A 16725-nucleotide genomic window follows, 5' to 3' on the forward strand; every position below is an offset into this window, starting at 1 on the left:
GCCGGTTAGCTCAACTGGTTAGAGCATGTGCTCTTAACAACAAGGTTGCCAGTTCTATCCCCACATGCACCACTGTGAGCTGTGCCCTCCACAACTAGATTGAAACAACTACTTCACTTGGAGCTGATGCGTCCTGGAAACACACACTTAAAAAAAAAAAAAGAAAGAAAGAATAGTTTTCTATTTCCTGAAATCTGACTACTCTGTATATTTCCTATTCCTTTTTATTTATAACTTCTCTTTCCTTTGCACCTTTTTTTTTTTTTTTCCAATTCAATGTGGATTATACTCCCAGCAGCTTTTTGTCAGAGCAGGGTTTTTGTCCTAGAAAGGTTTTACTTTCCAGAGTTCATAGAGCCCAGAACATTTCAGTGTTCTCTCCCCTTGCACCAACCCGCAAATTGGAGACTGCAAAATCCATACCCTCCCATTCCAGTTTTACATACTGTCCTCAGATGGCACACTTCATTCTCCATTCTCCTTGGGATAGCTTGTAGGTGTCCTGTTCTTTGATAATCAAGTGGCCCCACTGCTTTCCCTAAAGATGCTGATAACATACAAGTCTTGAAATTGTTGATGCTTAGTCCCACTCACATCTGGAATGTGTAAGGATCTCTTGTCACGTAATCATGGATTTTAGTCTTTGCTATTCTAATTGTTTTGCCTCTTATGGTGGGATTCAGGGAGATTCAAAAACTCTAGCTCCGCCTCAGTGCATGCTTACTAATGAACTTATTTTATAGGTGCCATTTCCATTCCAAAAAGCTTTACATGAGACCCCATTTAACCCAAAGAAAAATAAAGCTTACATTGATGTGTTCTGGGATAGGACCTATACCCAGTAAAAACCTAATCTATTACTTCAGTTATCTAAGTGAATCAGACTCATGGCACAGTATAATGTCAATCAGTCATTAAATTAGTGGGGAAAATGATTGACAGAAAAAAAAAAAAATACAGTTGACTGATGACTCCCTACTTATCTAATAGGAATTGAGGATGAAAGAGTCACTCCCACTGTGATTGATAAGGTGATTATTTTGACATCATTAGACAACAGAAGGTGACAAGGAGGAAATGTCATTAAAAGTAATACCTAATAACAATGATACCTTTATGACAAACTGTCATCTACTCACTTTGTCGCAGAAGACCTTGATCTGGCAATAAGCTCTATGAATAGGTTTATTGCTACGATTATTATAACTGTATGTATCAATCTGAATCATCAGAGGAAGTCCTTTCACCCCTTTTTGAGAGGAGAAATCTGTACTCAGGCAATTCACAGTGATGAAAATCTGAGGGAGGGAGAAAGAAAGGAAAAAGTTCGTAAGTCACCATAAAAAGAATCTATAAAAACTGCATAAGCCTTAGACTTTACATCAAAATACTAACCAAATCTATAAGTACTGCTGAAGAATATTTGGATACTGACATAAAAGCATGTTGAGCACATAAAACATGGTAAATTACATACTTTATAATTATAAATATATAAAAAATTTTGTTTTCATATTTACTCTTAAAACAAACAAAATTACTTTCCTTAGAGTATATCAGCAAAGTCTTATTTTCAAACATGCACAATAGCTGGGTAAAACACTGTCTCCTCAACATATTAAAGCTGTCACTTCTAATAGTGATATTCATTTCTCTAATATCTGACCATTGAGATTTGAAAAAAACAAACAAACAAACAAACAAACCCAAACTAGATAACAGCATCCTTTGAGCATTATTACATTGAAACAGTTATTTCTTTATATATCTGCTTTTCTTACTTGATTAGTAAGTATAAGATTTGAGACCATTTCTTATTATTTTTGTATTATTGGTACCTAATGTAGTGCACGGTGGAGAATAGGCAGTCAGTAAACATTTGATGAATGAATCGTTGAGTTTATCTGTAGAAAATCCATTAGATTGGGAGTCAAAGCTCCAAGTTTTAGTCCTAGCTCTAACATTAACCAGCTAAGAGACCTCAGACAAATCCTTTATTATCTTTGGTTTTCAATTTTCCCTTGAAATGACTTTTTAAAACTTTCCCTGAAGGACAGAATATAAATGCTATTATGCAAAAAGTGGAAAAAAAAAAAAAAAAAAAAACCAGAAGAAAGGAAAATGTAGTAAAGGCACCAGCATCCTCAGCTTATGACTCGGGGCATCAAGAGATACAACAAAAATGACATGCATCCAAAAAAAAAAAAAATGAAACTCAAGAAAGTTATTAAAGAGTATAGCACTGACCAACAGAACTAAAAATAATAGTTTTATTATAAAATACTGGGAGGACTAGAGGGAGGAGCATAAAGGACTAAATTTATCCTCATTTTACATAGTGGGTGGACATCAATATCTATATACCACTTCATGTCGATTTATCCTGGAATTGAGGTATGAGCACAGCACCTAGATGTATGTGGTAACTACATGAATAGTAAGGGATAGTCTCTGGGGAAAACCAGGAGGACTGTATTATACACTTGGTACTATTTTCGTTTTATACCGTATGTATTATTTTTACCTAACATAAAACTTTAAATCACTCATTGTTTCAAAATTGTACATTTATGGATTGTGAAAGGCATTTCATCAAATGTATTATATGACCCATGTTTTATTTGGTCCCCCTAAATTTTTCATTAACCTTCCAACCTTTGACCTGAAGTCTTTCACATCACAGCAACACCACAGAGAATAGCTCTGCTGAAAACAAGGCGTCACTGCTATGAGCTGCATTTTAAAGGCCATTTACATTCTTTATTCAGCTACCAGGCCTGATCTAGTTCATTTCAATCTCTATGCCTGTAGGCTTTTGGTAATTTACACAACCAGGTATCTCCTTTTTAGTGCTGTATCTATATAAAGATTGTTGGTTAATTTTTATTTTTTTTTTAACTCCTTACTTGGCAATAAGAAACACAGTAGCAAGTCACCACACATCAATAAAAGTCAAGGCCAGATGACAGGTCTTAGTGACGTGCTAATTACAACCTTATGTCTTGTGCCACAGGCTCTAATTTTTTCCAGCCAACATCCGAAAACAGGTGCCTAAAGGTGACCTTACCACAGATACATTCATTTCATTTATTCCTTCCTTTTATTGGTTCACTCATTCATTCATCCTACAAACATCAACACAAGCCCACACAGGGTCAAACACAACGTTAGACCCTGAGGAGAAATCCAGACCCCTGCCTCACGGAGCAGACAGCCCAAAGGGAAGACAGATGAGTAACCAACCTAGCGATGAAGGCAAAGAGCGACGAAAAACGCAAACGTTGAGTGATTCGGGGCACCTGACTGATAACTGCTGAGAAAGAATATGCCACGTCTGACTCTCCTACTGAACGCCCAACATAAAAGTAGACAGGAATTTCTGTCCATTGCTCCTAGTGAGGTACTAACTGCTGAGAACTGTCATTCATGCCACAAACGTTTTAAAATACCTCCCATGTCCCTGAGACTGTGCAAGGTACTAGCACAAATACTCTAATTATGATTCTGGCCATCAGAGAAGTCAGAGGCTAGAGGGAGAGAGGTTACGATAATGTCATCAAATGCTGATCTTTAGAGGTCAACAAATAAAAGCATACTTTCCTAGGAACACTTGACTTACAGTTAGTACTGACAGTGGGGTTATCTTGGCCATTGTATAAACACAATGTTATGTCAGCAAATCAAATGATCACTCTTGGGAGCTATGCAGTTGTCCCTATCTTTGGCCATGTATTTCATATACAAATCTTCCAGTTGGTGCTGTAATCCACAGAGGCCTCAAGCCATACTGGTTATTTTCCACTCCCTCATTAAAGCCTGCCTAGCACTGCAGAAGCCAGAAGAGAACAGTCCTGATGAATATTTCCTAAGCTATTAGGATTCATGGTCAGCTCACTGATTTATCGATATACCACTCACAGCAGACATATACTCAGACAGGCAGGAAGCAGTATTAATTGTGGCCTTGTCAGCTCTAAGTCTCAACTAAGAGAACTGGGCTAATGGAATATGTATATTTACAAAGGTCACGTGAGTGGAACAGAGCCACTAAAATACCAGATGTTTACTGGCCATATACTACAATAGATAGACTAAATCCTCCTTGGAGGAGAAATAACACTCAGCCACCCAGCAGAGAAGGTCTTCAAAGGTCAGATGAGCTATAATACACTAGACTCTACAAGGAGACACTTAGACTATATCATCTTAATAGAAAATGGTCTTTAGTAGAAGGTCCAGTGGTCTCTTTAACTCATGGCATCTTGATTCTATGAAAAAAATAAACAATACAAGAATTTGCCTTCTTTGCCACATGCTATTGGCCTCCCTGAGTTACGCGTATCCTAACAGGCAAGGATTTATAGTAGGGTCAGCACTGCTTTCCTCTCGCCTGGCTGCCTGACCCAATTGCAAAGCACAGTTTCAGGACCTGATGATATCAATCATAGTCTCGCTGTGCTGCACTCAAAACCCAAATGGTTGAACTTTAACTGCAGTTGGAGGAAGGGGGCAGGCATAAAAGGACATTAACTAAAACCTTGGCTCGCTAACTGCTAAGCATTAATTTGTTTCATCTTGCAAACCTAACCATGTCCCAGCTCCGTGCACAGCAGGCATATGTGAGATCAAATTTCTTGAAAGTTTATCTACAAAGCACCATTTGTAAATGTGTATTACAGAAACTTAGGGAAAGATATGCTTTCCTCCAATTAATGTTCATCCAAATGTCAAGCACTGAAAGTTCTTTTCAACTTCAGTAGGAGCACTTATTATGTAAAGAGCATATAAATGCCGTAAACAATTGGTCTGTCACCCAAGAGTTATGAATGTTACATATATGTTCATATATTTTCAAAACTTCAGTTATTTGTTTCCCTTTAATTCTTATTTCCTAAAAAATAGCTTATTTTTTTTAGAAAAATATTCATTAAATCAGATGCACCCAGGCAGATAATAGATACAACTTTAATTTTGTCACTGGTTCAAAGATTGTGTCAGGTAGAAAGATTGTTTTTAAATGCACCAAGACCTTTCCAGAAATGGAGGCAGTCTCATGACAATCGATGTTTTTTAATAAAGTTGTTTTTTATATATGAATTACAATTCCCATTTTGTAGTTCCTACACAAGACAAGTGACTTTGCCCAGCTTATGATCCCTCTCAGTTGTGCACTAGGTGTAGTAATATTTGTTAAAATAAATGCAGATCAATGATGGGCTTTAGAATTGCTACATTAATTATTACCTTCCAAGAATTTTCTCAGAGCTGCCATTAAAATAAATGAACCTACCTTTGATTTACAAAGCAATTTGGGATTTAAAAAATCGTAATGATCATGATTTGATGCATTTATTTTCCTCTTTAAACAAGTGTATTGTGCATTTTCAAGAAGATCCTCCTCATTAAAGACTATGAAAGCTACTTATTTCCTAAGGTTGAGACTCTGAGGAGCTTTTCTAAGAAATGGCATATGCATTAGCCTCCAAATTACAGGCTCATGGCATACATCAAGAAATCAGCATTTTCACTCTAAAACACGAACAATATATAAATATATAATGTGCTCTTGCCAATTTCCCTACCCTGTTTTCTCTTGGATCTTGGAATTATTAAAGACCATATAGGTGGTTTTCTTACATTTCAGCATTTCTCTTCTATTTTATATGATTGTATTTGGGTGCAGATGCAATGCCAAATAACATGGAAACATAGACTAAAAGTAGATAATATTACCATGTGAAATCTCAGTCTTGGGCATTCATTCATTTCTTCATGCAGTACCTCATCAAATATTTATCAAGTGCCTGGCATTATGCTAGAAGGCAGGACCCAAGAATGACAAGGCAGATTCCCTGACTCAAAGAACTTGCCATTTTGTTAAGGATCTAAAAACTTTTAGATTTCCTGACACCTCCATTTATACAGCACTGTCAGGGAATGATTTAACCTGATAATACATTTATTTTATGCTACAGATACTATGGGTATATTTCTATACACATATACATTTGGTTTACTCACATATTCTACTCTGGTTTTCTATATTCTTTTAGTACTCAATTTTTTCCATTTCCAGAACATACTAAGTGTGTTCCCAGTTGACAGCTTTTGCTATTTGTTCTGCCCTCTACCTCCAATGCTGTCCCCACAGATGATCACATTGCCAGCTCCTTCTTCTCGTTCAGATTTCAGTCCAATATCAACTCTTCAGAAATGCCTGTCTTGGCCATTGGCCATCCCATTAGAGCTGCCTTCCTCCTCCTCCTCCTCCTCCACCCTCAGCCCATGAGCAATAGCATACTCTATCATACTGCTCTTTTCTCTTTTCTTCATATGACTTGACATTATTTGGATCTATCTCGTCGTTTGTCTGTGTAGTGCTTAATTATTCGTCTGCTCTATGAGGCTATAATCCCATAAGAGGAAGGCCCTTGTCTCCCTCAAGCTCACTCTATTCTCAGTGCCAGGCCCATGGTAGATACTCAACAAATATTTGTCCAATGAATTAAGATTAAATTACTTTTCTAAATATCCATTTCCTTCTTTATCCATGCTCTTCCTTCCGTATGCAAAACCTCCTAAGAGCTGAAGTTGCTTTGAGTAGCCAAAGTTGTAAAGATAATACAGCAGAGTTAGCTGCTCTGACCAGATTTATCCTCCAAAAATGTTATCTGTCCATATACCAACAAACATAAAATAATCACCAACTACATATTCTATATGTGTGTGTCCCTGTGTGTGTGCACATACACATACATATGCTATGGAATATGTCATCTATAGCTGCTAGAAGAGACGCAGAAGTCTATAGCAGGGTTCTGCCCTCAAGGACAAAGGAGGAGATAACAGTTTTCACTGTTGTATTGTACATTATTAGATACAAGTTGAATATTCCAGACTACACATGCTGTCAGAACTTAATGAAAAGGAGAAAGCTCAACAAGTTAGCCAGAGGAGATTTCCTGTAGCAGTCCTGAGCTGGAAGAAAGGCTAGCCTAATGAGAGAGGAGGGTTTGTGTCGGAAGCTTAAGAAAGAGCCTGAAAAATGAGGTTGGTGAAAAATGAGGGAAAAGGCCAACCAAGATTCTTGTATCACTGTGATTAAGTAATGAACATTTGATGAGGTAAAGTATGTATCATTGAGGCCAAGGGCAGATAGAATTTTGGCCACAGTATACAACATCCAAGTTAAAAGAGAGAACAATGAGAGTTAGGGCTGAGCATAGGCCACCAGGTTCAGAAGTAAAGAGGGTCTGTACCCCTTCCCGAGGCTAGACTAATGAAGGGAAGGATGGGAAACTAGATTACTGGGGCAAGTGAGACAGGACATGAAGATGGGGAGGAAGCATCTCAGCTGAGAAGCTGAGCAGAGGAAGGAAGGCTGGACAGGAACGTGGGCAGTGGGCAGCAGGGCCCCGCAGAGGTGTTCTCCCAAGATGGAGGAGGTGTTCACACAATAAGAGAGGGCGAATGTAAGAGGAATGGTGAGAGCCAGGAGCCTCAGAAGCACAGATTAAATGAGATCAACTCACAAGTGAAGTTTTGTAAGAAGAAAGACAGCGCTTTCAATGAAGCTAGAGGGTGAAATGAGAGGAAAGCACAGCAAGAAAAAAATGTGTATGAGGCTCAAAAAAATGTGTACCTCATGCAAATCCCAGCACTATAGCCTTGGATTAATTATTTAACCTTTCTGGGTCCCATTTGCCTCAACTTTAAATAGATAATAATCCGTACCTTGGTACCATGAAACTTTAAAAGGAGATCATGTTTTAAACTATAAAGTGCCATGAAAATCGAAGGGAGTTTACTATCGTCACCATGGTCTCTGTCTTCTCAGATACCCAGTCATCCAGGTGGTCCTATTCTCTAACTCCATGTTCTTCCTCGCCCCCTCGGCACAGTCAACAAAGCACCATGCCTTTTATCTCCCCAACTGCTCCTGCCAGGGCTGCTTCCTTCACGTTCCCTGGTCCCCCGGTTCAAGCCCTCCTTCTTATGGGACTGCTACAATAGCTTCCGGTCTGGGTTCTCTCTCGAGGCATTTTGTGGCACTATCTCCAAAGGATTCAAAGGTAGATTGGTTATGATTCACATTAATCTGAGCAAACAGATAGTTAATTAAGGTGAAAACATAAACTCTATGTCTGCCTGACATTTTTAGAGGGGTAGAATCACAGGCTTTGTGGAGGAGAGAGCAAGGGGGAAATGTCTCAGGCAGAACGTTTATTGCTCCTTAGATTGTGGGACTCTGCCATTCCACTCTGTCACCTGAACAGATCTTGTGAAAGAGCACCTCAGGAGAAGGAAGAATTTGGACGTTGCGTAACAATGGGTTGGGCTGTTTCATAAATAATGAGCTCCTAGTCAGAGGAGGAATTTAAGCATAGACTAAAAGATTCACTCACTCAGTTTTCTGATCATTTGTTGTTATTTTAAACCTTTTCTGTTCGTGTTTAATACATAAAGCTTGTTTTGAGTGTGTAATACCTGAATGTGGCACAAAGTTCAAAAGGCACAAATGGGTAAACTGAAAACACACCCCGCCCTATATTGTTCCCCAATCAACCAACAGTTTCCTTAGTATCCTTCTAGAAATATGCTATGCAATACGTATCCTTTCCTTTTGTGTACAAATGGTAGCATAGTAAACATATAGTTATGCATCTTGCTTTGACAATAAAATTTGAAGATAGCTCTTTTTCTTTTTGAAAGAGCCATGAAATATGGGGTAACAATTTCGTTAACATTAGGTTGCTTCCAGTCTTTTCATATATATTATATATTTTTATATTTCATGTATTTCATCTTATAAACAATGATGCAATGCCTGTCTTTCAACGTGGCTTTTGTACACATGTGAACATATAAATCACTGGTGGTATATATGCTGTGTCACTGACTCATTTTTAATCTGACTTTTGTCTTCATTGTTCTACAGCAATTGCTTTCTTCAAGGTCAGCCTTCTCAATAGCATCCTTATGAGCAGGGCCTCTCAAATTCAGTGTGCATCCAGAGGGTCTTGTTAAAATATGGATTACAGGGCCCCACCACCAGAGCTTCCAATTCAGTAGGTCTGAGGTGGGAGGTCCAAGTCTTTGCATTTCTAACACTTTCCCAGTTGAGGCTGACGCGGCATGTGGAGACCCAGGCTGTAAGAAGCCACTGCCTACTGCACTGACTTCATGGCCAGTTACTCCTTCTCCTCCTCCTCTCCCCCGCCTTCCTCTGTTCTCTCCTTACTCACCACCCCTTCCTTTTCTCGTTTCTCTTTCTCACATCCCTAAATGGGGTGGGTCTAAAGCCCTGACGTGGCCCTGTTTTGCCCATCCCCCCAACTCTGCCTGGCAATGTCATCCTTTCTTGTGAATTCTATCATCGCCTCTTTTGAAAACACTCTAACTTCTGTCCTACCCTCCAGAGTCCCCTGCTTTTTTTTGAGCTTTCCACTTTTCGCTGAGCACCCATCCTTCCACCTGGCATGCTCTTCTTTCCAGCTTCAAAATGTCTAAATTCTACTTGACCGCTAAGACACAGCCCATCTGCCACATCCTCCCTCAGGCCTTCCCTGATCCCACAGAAAGGTGATCTCACTACAGGCTGAAGTATTTAGAAGTGAAGTATAGGGTGTGTGTGTGTGTGTGTGTGTGTGTGTGTGTGTGTGTGGCAAAATATTAACACTAAGTCAATCTAGGTGAAGGATATGTGGTGTTAATTGTATTACTTTTTCAATTTTTCATTTGAAAAATTTAAAAATAAAAAGCTGGGAATAAATTTTTAAACAAACAGCATAGTTATCTCTCTCTCTCGAATTCTTCTAGCACTTTAGCTCTGTCTTCACAGTCATTGTCATTTTCTACCTCAGATTACAGTTACTTACCGCGATGTCTCAGCTCCCTACCTAGTCAAAATGTTCTCTGACAGCAGACACTCTGCTTGGCTTACCTGTCCATGAATTCCCACTGCCTGGCCTAGCACAGGATATGCAGCAGGTAAAATGCTTCGAAGGAATGACTGCCCAGAGATAATGCATAAGGTATTACTGCTGGATCCTCCCAACACGAAAAGGCATTGTGGAAAGAGCACATGCTTCAAACAGCCCAGGGTAGGAATTGCAGCTCTGCTGAGCATTAGTTGTACAACCTTAAGTAAGCGAGCAAACCTCTCTGGGCTTCAAATTCTTCATTATTTAAATGAAAAATTATATCCACTTACAAATATGAATACTGCATGACGTATAAAAAAGAACCTGGAAGAATGCCTGGCATATGGTAATCACTGAACAAATATTAGCCATGGTGCACGTACACACACACACACACACACACACACACACACACACCAGTCGATGAAATCCAAGTCTGTAATCTAATTCTCCGCATACACACACACACACACACACACACACACACACACACACACCAGTACACCAGTTCATCCATGTTAAGTTACAGAGCCCTAAGCAGAATTCAGGTCAGAAACCATGGATACTCTCATTCTAACAAAAGATCAAGCTGTTGATATCTTCAGTGAGATGCCTTCCAAAGATTACTCCTTCTATATATGAATTAACTCCAGCTTTATAGCTTTTCCTGCCATCCATTACCTTATAAAACTGGAACAAAGGTATGGCTTTGTTTAAGTTCAATACCAAAGACTCCAGCAAATGTTTACCTTTCCCTTTTAAAGCTTCCATCATCCACACCACGCCCCAGCAAATACATAAAAACGCCATTTGCCCTGCTTTACAGTGTGTATCTCAACCTTTCAAGACCCCTCCCAGGAGCCTCCCCCAACCTTTTCTTTACTTTTGAGATCATGGAAGATACCTTTTAATATTCTCTAACCTTCCATAAAAGAACTTGTTTAAAACTGGGCTCTACTTAGGCAAAATAGTGGGATGTAATTTTTTTTTTTTTTTAACCAGTAATACCTAAGAACCCCATTGCAACCTAGACTGTCTTGTAAGCAGAAAGAGAACTCCCCAGACAGCTGGCAGGAGGTGGGGATCGTTTCGGGGATGAAACTAGGTCATGAACCCACAGGGCATCAGGAGAATGGTCTCCTTTGGCCAGTCCTTTGGTTTCTCTTTTCATCCTGAAAATCAATATTTACATATCTCCTCTTCTCCCTGGTGTCCAGAACTGGAGTTTGGCAGAAAAGGAATACAGTCCATTTACAAACATCCCTTTGGAAGGTGTGATGCATCAAGACCACAGAACTGTAACTTTCTAAGGTGCTATGCTTGACATACAGTGGGAGCCCAATAAAAACGGATTAAATATTTTAGATCAAAAAGAAATGTTGAAAGAGAGAGGGAAGGAAGGAGGGAGCAAAATAATAATTTGGAACAACTTAATGGATTTGCCATGATGTGATACTGAATTTCAAGTCAGCCTTTCAATTAGCATAACCTTATTTTCCACCCAAAGAGACTGAATAATTTGCAGTGTGCAAGAAGGTTAGAACATCTATGTTTTCTCCAATTTACTACCTTTCATAGGCTATAACAAAGCACTGCCATTTCCTGTCATTTGAGCTATTTAAATTAAGATAATGAGGGCGGACAGACTTTTTCCTATCCATTAGCAGCTGATTGAGCAAAGCTAGGCTGGCTTGCTCACCACTAGCTGTACCTTGAAAAGACAGCAGTGGGAAGAGAAAGGGTTGACCCATAGAGTGAGACAAGAAACCTGGACTTCATATGGAAAAAGTAAATCATCCTGTATGATAGCTCTCATTACGCCTCACAACAAAACAAGTCATGACATGGGCCATCAAATGCCCTCATATGTGCAGGGCAGCTGCAGGGCACTGCTGTGGCATTACATCGACTTCATTTTGTTCCTCAACGATGGATTTACAAATATAGAAGAGGACGTTTCACTCCCAACTTTCACTTTTATTTTCCTGCTCAGCCAGCTGACTCATCTTAGCTCATCCATGTTTTCACCCTTCAGACTGGGTCCCAGTTGTTATATGATACCTCTTAGGTATTAAAGCAAAATCAGAGCAAAAAATAAATAAGGTGGGCCGGCCTAGTGGCTCAGGCGGTTAGAGCTCCGAGCTCCTAACTCTGAAGGCTGCCGGTTCGATTCCCACATGGGCCAGTGGGCTCTCAACCACAAGGTTGCCAGTTCAATTCCTCGAGTCCCGCAAGGGATGGTGGGCTCTGCCCCCTGCAACTAAGATTGAACACGGCACCTTGAGCTGAGCTGCCGCTGAGCTCCCGGATGGCTCAGTTGGTTGGAGCGCATCCTCTCAACCACAAGGTTACTGGTTTTGACTCCCGCAAGGGAAGGTGGGCTGTGCCCCCTGCAACTAATAACGGCAACTGGACCTGGAGCTGAGCTGCACCCTCCACAACTAAGACTGAAAGAACAACTTGAAGCTGAACGGCACCCTTAACAACTAAGATAGAAAGGACAACAACTTGACTTGGAAAAAAGTCCTGGATGTACACACTGTTCCCCAATAAAGTCCTGTTCCCCTTCCCCAATAAAAAAAAATAAAAAAATAAAAAAAATCTTTAAAAAATAAATAAGGCAAAAATAAAGGGAAATAGAGCCCCAAGGAAATATTAACATGCATCCCCTCACCTTGAATTTCTCACAATGTCAAAAATTACATGGAAATCCCTTCCGTAAATCCAATTCATTTAAAGCATCCAAAGAGACCCGAAGATAAAGGGTCTATAAAATGAATGTTGCTTATGTGTAAATATTTATTTCCTATTTACCAGGTTGGTAAATATGGGTTTTTGTTTTTTTGATTTGTTAAGTTGCAAACATAAAGCACATAACCATGTGTCCCTTTGCCTTCATTTTCTCTGATTATAATCATCGTTCTTGTTTTGAATTGTTTTTTTTATGCTGTGCTTCCTGTACGGTGTTGCAAAAAATAAATTAAAAAATAAAGTAAGGAACAGTCTGTTCAAAACAGAAAAAAAATGAATAAAAGAAAAGTGTAAAGAAATAATGTAAGAGTATTCTGGACAACAGGGAAAGGAGCTAGATAAGTAGGGAAAATGGAGAATAAACGTGTAAAGGTATGGAGAAGAAAACACTAACATGTCTCAGAGTTGTAATATTTGAAGGCATTCACTGATCTTCAACTAATCCAGAGGTAGAAATTATGCAAATGATGAGATTACTATGTTAGGCTAATTCTCTCTCTCTCTCAGATGAAGAGGGCAAGGAATCCAAATAGTCCTCACTCCCATATCCATTCTGGTCAAGGATATGTATGATGTCAACAGGTAACGTAGCAGAGCAACCAAAGACATGGCTAGTGAGAGACCTGTGTGCTAGGAGTGCTGGACCAGCGAGACCACCTTTGTTGGTGGGGAGAGGGTAGACACAGGGTAGCAAAAGCAGGGTAACTTGATTAAACTGCTTTGCTCAAGGAAATGGAGCTGATTATTTATTTCCTTTCTTTCTGGACCTCCAAATTTGTACCCTATAGATTTCTTTGAGAAAGAAAATCATAGCATGCTTTGTCTTAAAAAAAAAAAAAAAAAAGCAGCAGATTTCCCTCTATTAGGATGGTTAAGAGCATGGACTCTGAATTCAGAGGGACCCGGGTTCAGAGTCCACCTTTGCACTTGCCTAATGTAGCAAGCTGATATTCAGTGGAATCAGAATCTGAGCTGCATAGATCCATGATATCTCTCAGCCTCTCTGCTCCCCACCCCACCCCATTCAGGTCTCAGACTTGCCCACCCCTAATCTTACCACAAAACTTTGTTAACAGGGGATGAAAACACATCCTTATCTGTGTCTTTGGCCCTCTCTAAAATTGGAACAACTTCCTGTCTGAAAGCTTCTCCTGAACCCCAAAATGCAGGAGGAAGGTTCACCACTGATCTTGCAAAGCAGGGGACTGGAATAGCTAATCCCCAGAGCCCCTCTTGAAACTAAAACATAGAGGGTGGAAGAAGGGGCAGAATAGGCCTCACCCCAGAGGCAGAGGTGCAGAGGTGTTAGGCTAGAAGGCAGCAAAGAGCAGCCCGGGGAGACAGCCTTTCTTATTACTGAATTATAAAGGACTTTTTTTAAAAATCATAGAGACAGGGGGATGGACGAGTAGTGGATTTCCTTGTTTGCTTGATTATTTAACAGTGCTGGTTAAATAATACTGATTTCATTGTGATCATTCCAAAAGGCTTGGCTGCCGAGGGATTAAAAAGGGTTCACGGAAAGAAGTCTCGTTCATCTTAGGTAGTTTATAAACCACTAGAGGGGTGAAGCATAGAAATAGGGGAGCAATTGGTACGGTGTTCCAGGGAAAAGATACAAAAAGGAAACTGTTCCTCAAAGCCCTAAGGATCACCTTTATGCTCTAGTAATTCTCTGTGGTCACACGAGAGAGGCCTTTGTAGCACACCGAGCTCGGTTTAATCTTCAAATCATTGTAAACAGAGAAAACGGCACTGGACAAAAATAAGGGGCCCAGTTTCAAGAGTCTCCTTAGAAATCTGGGAGAAAGGGGAGCCTGTAATTAGGGTTTGCTGTGTTCCTGCTCTGGGGGGTGATGTCATCCCCCGGAGAAAGGCAGCACACGGTGCCAGGAATCTGAGCTCTCGGCTCTTCAATAATTCAATAGCGTCTTGCATGGGAATTCCTCATCTGGGGGATTAGTGAACAACGAATGTACTTTGTAGGTACCAGGGTTTGGCTAAGGGAAGAAAGAAAAACTGAAATAACCTTGTAAATGGGAGTTATGTGAAGAATGTAGCACTGCAGGCCTCCCATTAGAATCACATGGATGGGATCTTAATTTGCCGATTTTAATAACCTATTTAAATGACCCTGGCTCCCCTCCCCACCATTTTCCAGCCGAAGAAAGTGAAGCTCAGAAGGGGAAAGTCGCAAAGCCAGCTATTCCGGTGCCAGGACTAGCACCTGGATGCCCCAACCCCATATCAGGGCTTTTCCTTCTGGATGACCCGGTGCCCCATCCCCCATCAATTTCCAATCTGTGACGTGGTGGACACTCACAACCTGCCCCACCTCGATGTCACCGGAGTCATTGCCGGGAACCCAGGGACAACTGTTCACATTATATGAGCTTCCAGATGGCACAGACCCTGAGGGGGAATAAAAGGTCCTGTTGAAGACCAATTTCTGCTGCTTGTGTCATTGTGCAGAAAGACACTGGCACAACCAGCAAAACCAGTTCTGGGTGGAAGAACCCGGTAACGGCTCTGCCAGCATCGTGCTGCAATTGGTACTGGAAATCAGGACTTCATTCCCAAACCTCATTTTAAATAAGAGTTTTAACACCTTCCCTAGTCAAACTTTTTCCTATAATTAAACTGAACGATTAGAACGTCCCGTCCTTTCCTTCCTTCTGTTAATGCTAAGTGAAAAGCAGAAGTACAATGTAGGTCAGCAACAAAAGGAAAGTGTAGGAATGTGCTCTGGAAAAAATCTATCTACCTTATCATCAGCTCGCTTATACAAATGTGGTAAGATGACCAAATACTGGACTGTTGTGTTTTGTTTTGTTTTTGGTAATAAATGCACCGAAACTTAAATACGCAAATAGAAGCTGCCCAGTATCATAGTCATCTCGGGGAGGCATATGGTTTTCTCAAATGATGCTGGTGTGGCGCAAGGTGGATTTGTGGAGTCTCTTCTGACATTGTCCTCTTCAAAGCTGGTCTTGTGCAAAAGAAATCGCATTTTTAACCCTAAAGTGGTATTATCCAGCTTGTTGATATGTATTTACATGGGGACCCAAGTGATTTCTGGTGATTTTTGAAATATTTTCGAAGACCACTACTGTGGGCATTCAAAAGGATGGCATAGCTACTCTCTTTAACAGTACCAACCCAAGTCACCCTTTGGTCTGCTGCCAAAGGCCTGGCCAAAGAACCAGGGAATGCTGGCGGGATCCTGGTCCCATGTCTACCAGCCATACTGTGTCAACCTCCTTTCCCCAACACTGAAAGCCAATGAAGATGCAAACTGCATATTCAGTTGTCTGAGGGGGTGAGGTTAGAGCATGAAAACTCATATGCTCACTAGGGCCGGGCAGGGAAAGTTCCAGAATAGAGAAGGCTAGAGAGAGCATTAAAGAGAACAGCCAGTACCTCACAAGAGCCACTTGTTACCTTGCAAACACTTGGGTTCATGGTTGCCAGATTCTTTAATTATCCAAAAGAATCTGGAAACCTAAATTTTTTTAAAAAAATAATAATCTCCTAGTTATTAAATGTGGGCAAAAAATTAAAAAATTTTAAATGTAAGCATGATACACACATATACATTCTGTGGACCAAATGAAGGCTGTAGGTCACAAATTTGTGTCCTTTGGCCACATAAACCAAAACATCATGTAACACTGAATGGGGCCGCAGCCCTGAAGCCTACAAAGGATTTCTGTCTGGACGTTACCAACAGGAACTCAAATGTAACTGCTCCTGAGAAGAAGTCCATAATATGAAAATCACAAACAATGCCACTGTGAGAGAGATGCCTTTTACTTCTTGTTTTGTTGAAAACCTTTTTCTCAATCATATGATTTTGGTTTTTGCAGTCTCCTTATTATAAAATCAATATTTTAAAGAAATGCCTTAGGCTCTATCAGTTAGAAAAAAGAAATCTTCTTGGCCTACTACATACGATATGAATTTAGCTTTTATGGTGTTTTGTTTTTTTTGGTTTTGTTTTGTTTTGTTTTTCTTTTTAAAGCCTTTCTAGTAGTTTGAGGAAAATTATATA

General features: G+C 40.1%; 1 protein-coding gene across 4 annotated transcripts in view; it reads right to left on the reverse strand.

Moving 5' to 3' along the window:
- Positions 1 to 16725, reverse strand: part of GRHL2 (grainyhead like transcription factor 2) — a 151293-nt gene that overhangs the window by 45537 nt on the left and 89031 nt on the right. For all 4 annotated transcript variants that reach the window (XM_019754156.2, XM_019754155.2, XM_019754154.2 and 1 more), the window contains exon 9: positions 1140 to 1298. In XM_019754156.2, the coding sequence (XP_019609715.2) occupies positions 1140 to 1298 (159 nt within the window). The remainder of the gene's footprint in view (positions 1 to 1139; positions 1299 to 16725) is intronic.

The sequence above is a fragment of the Rhinolophus sinicus genome, linkage group LG12, assembly GCF_036562045.2.
Source record: "Rhinolophus sinicus isolate RSC01 linkage group LG12, ASM3656204v1, whole genome shotgun sequence".
Taxonomy (NCBI): domain Eukaryota; kingdom Metazoa; phylum Chordata; class Mammalia; order Chiroptera; family Rhinolophidae; genus Rhinolophus; species Rhinolophus sinicus.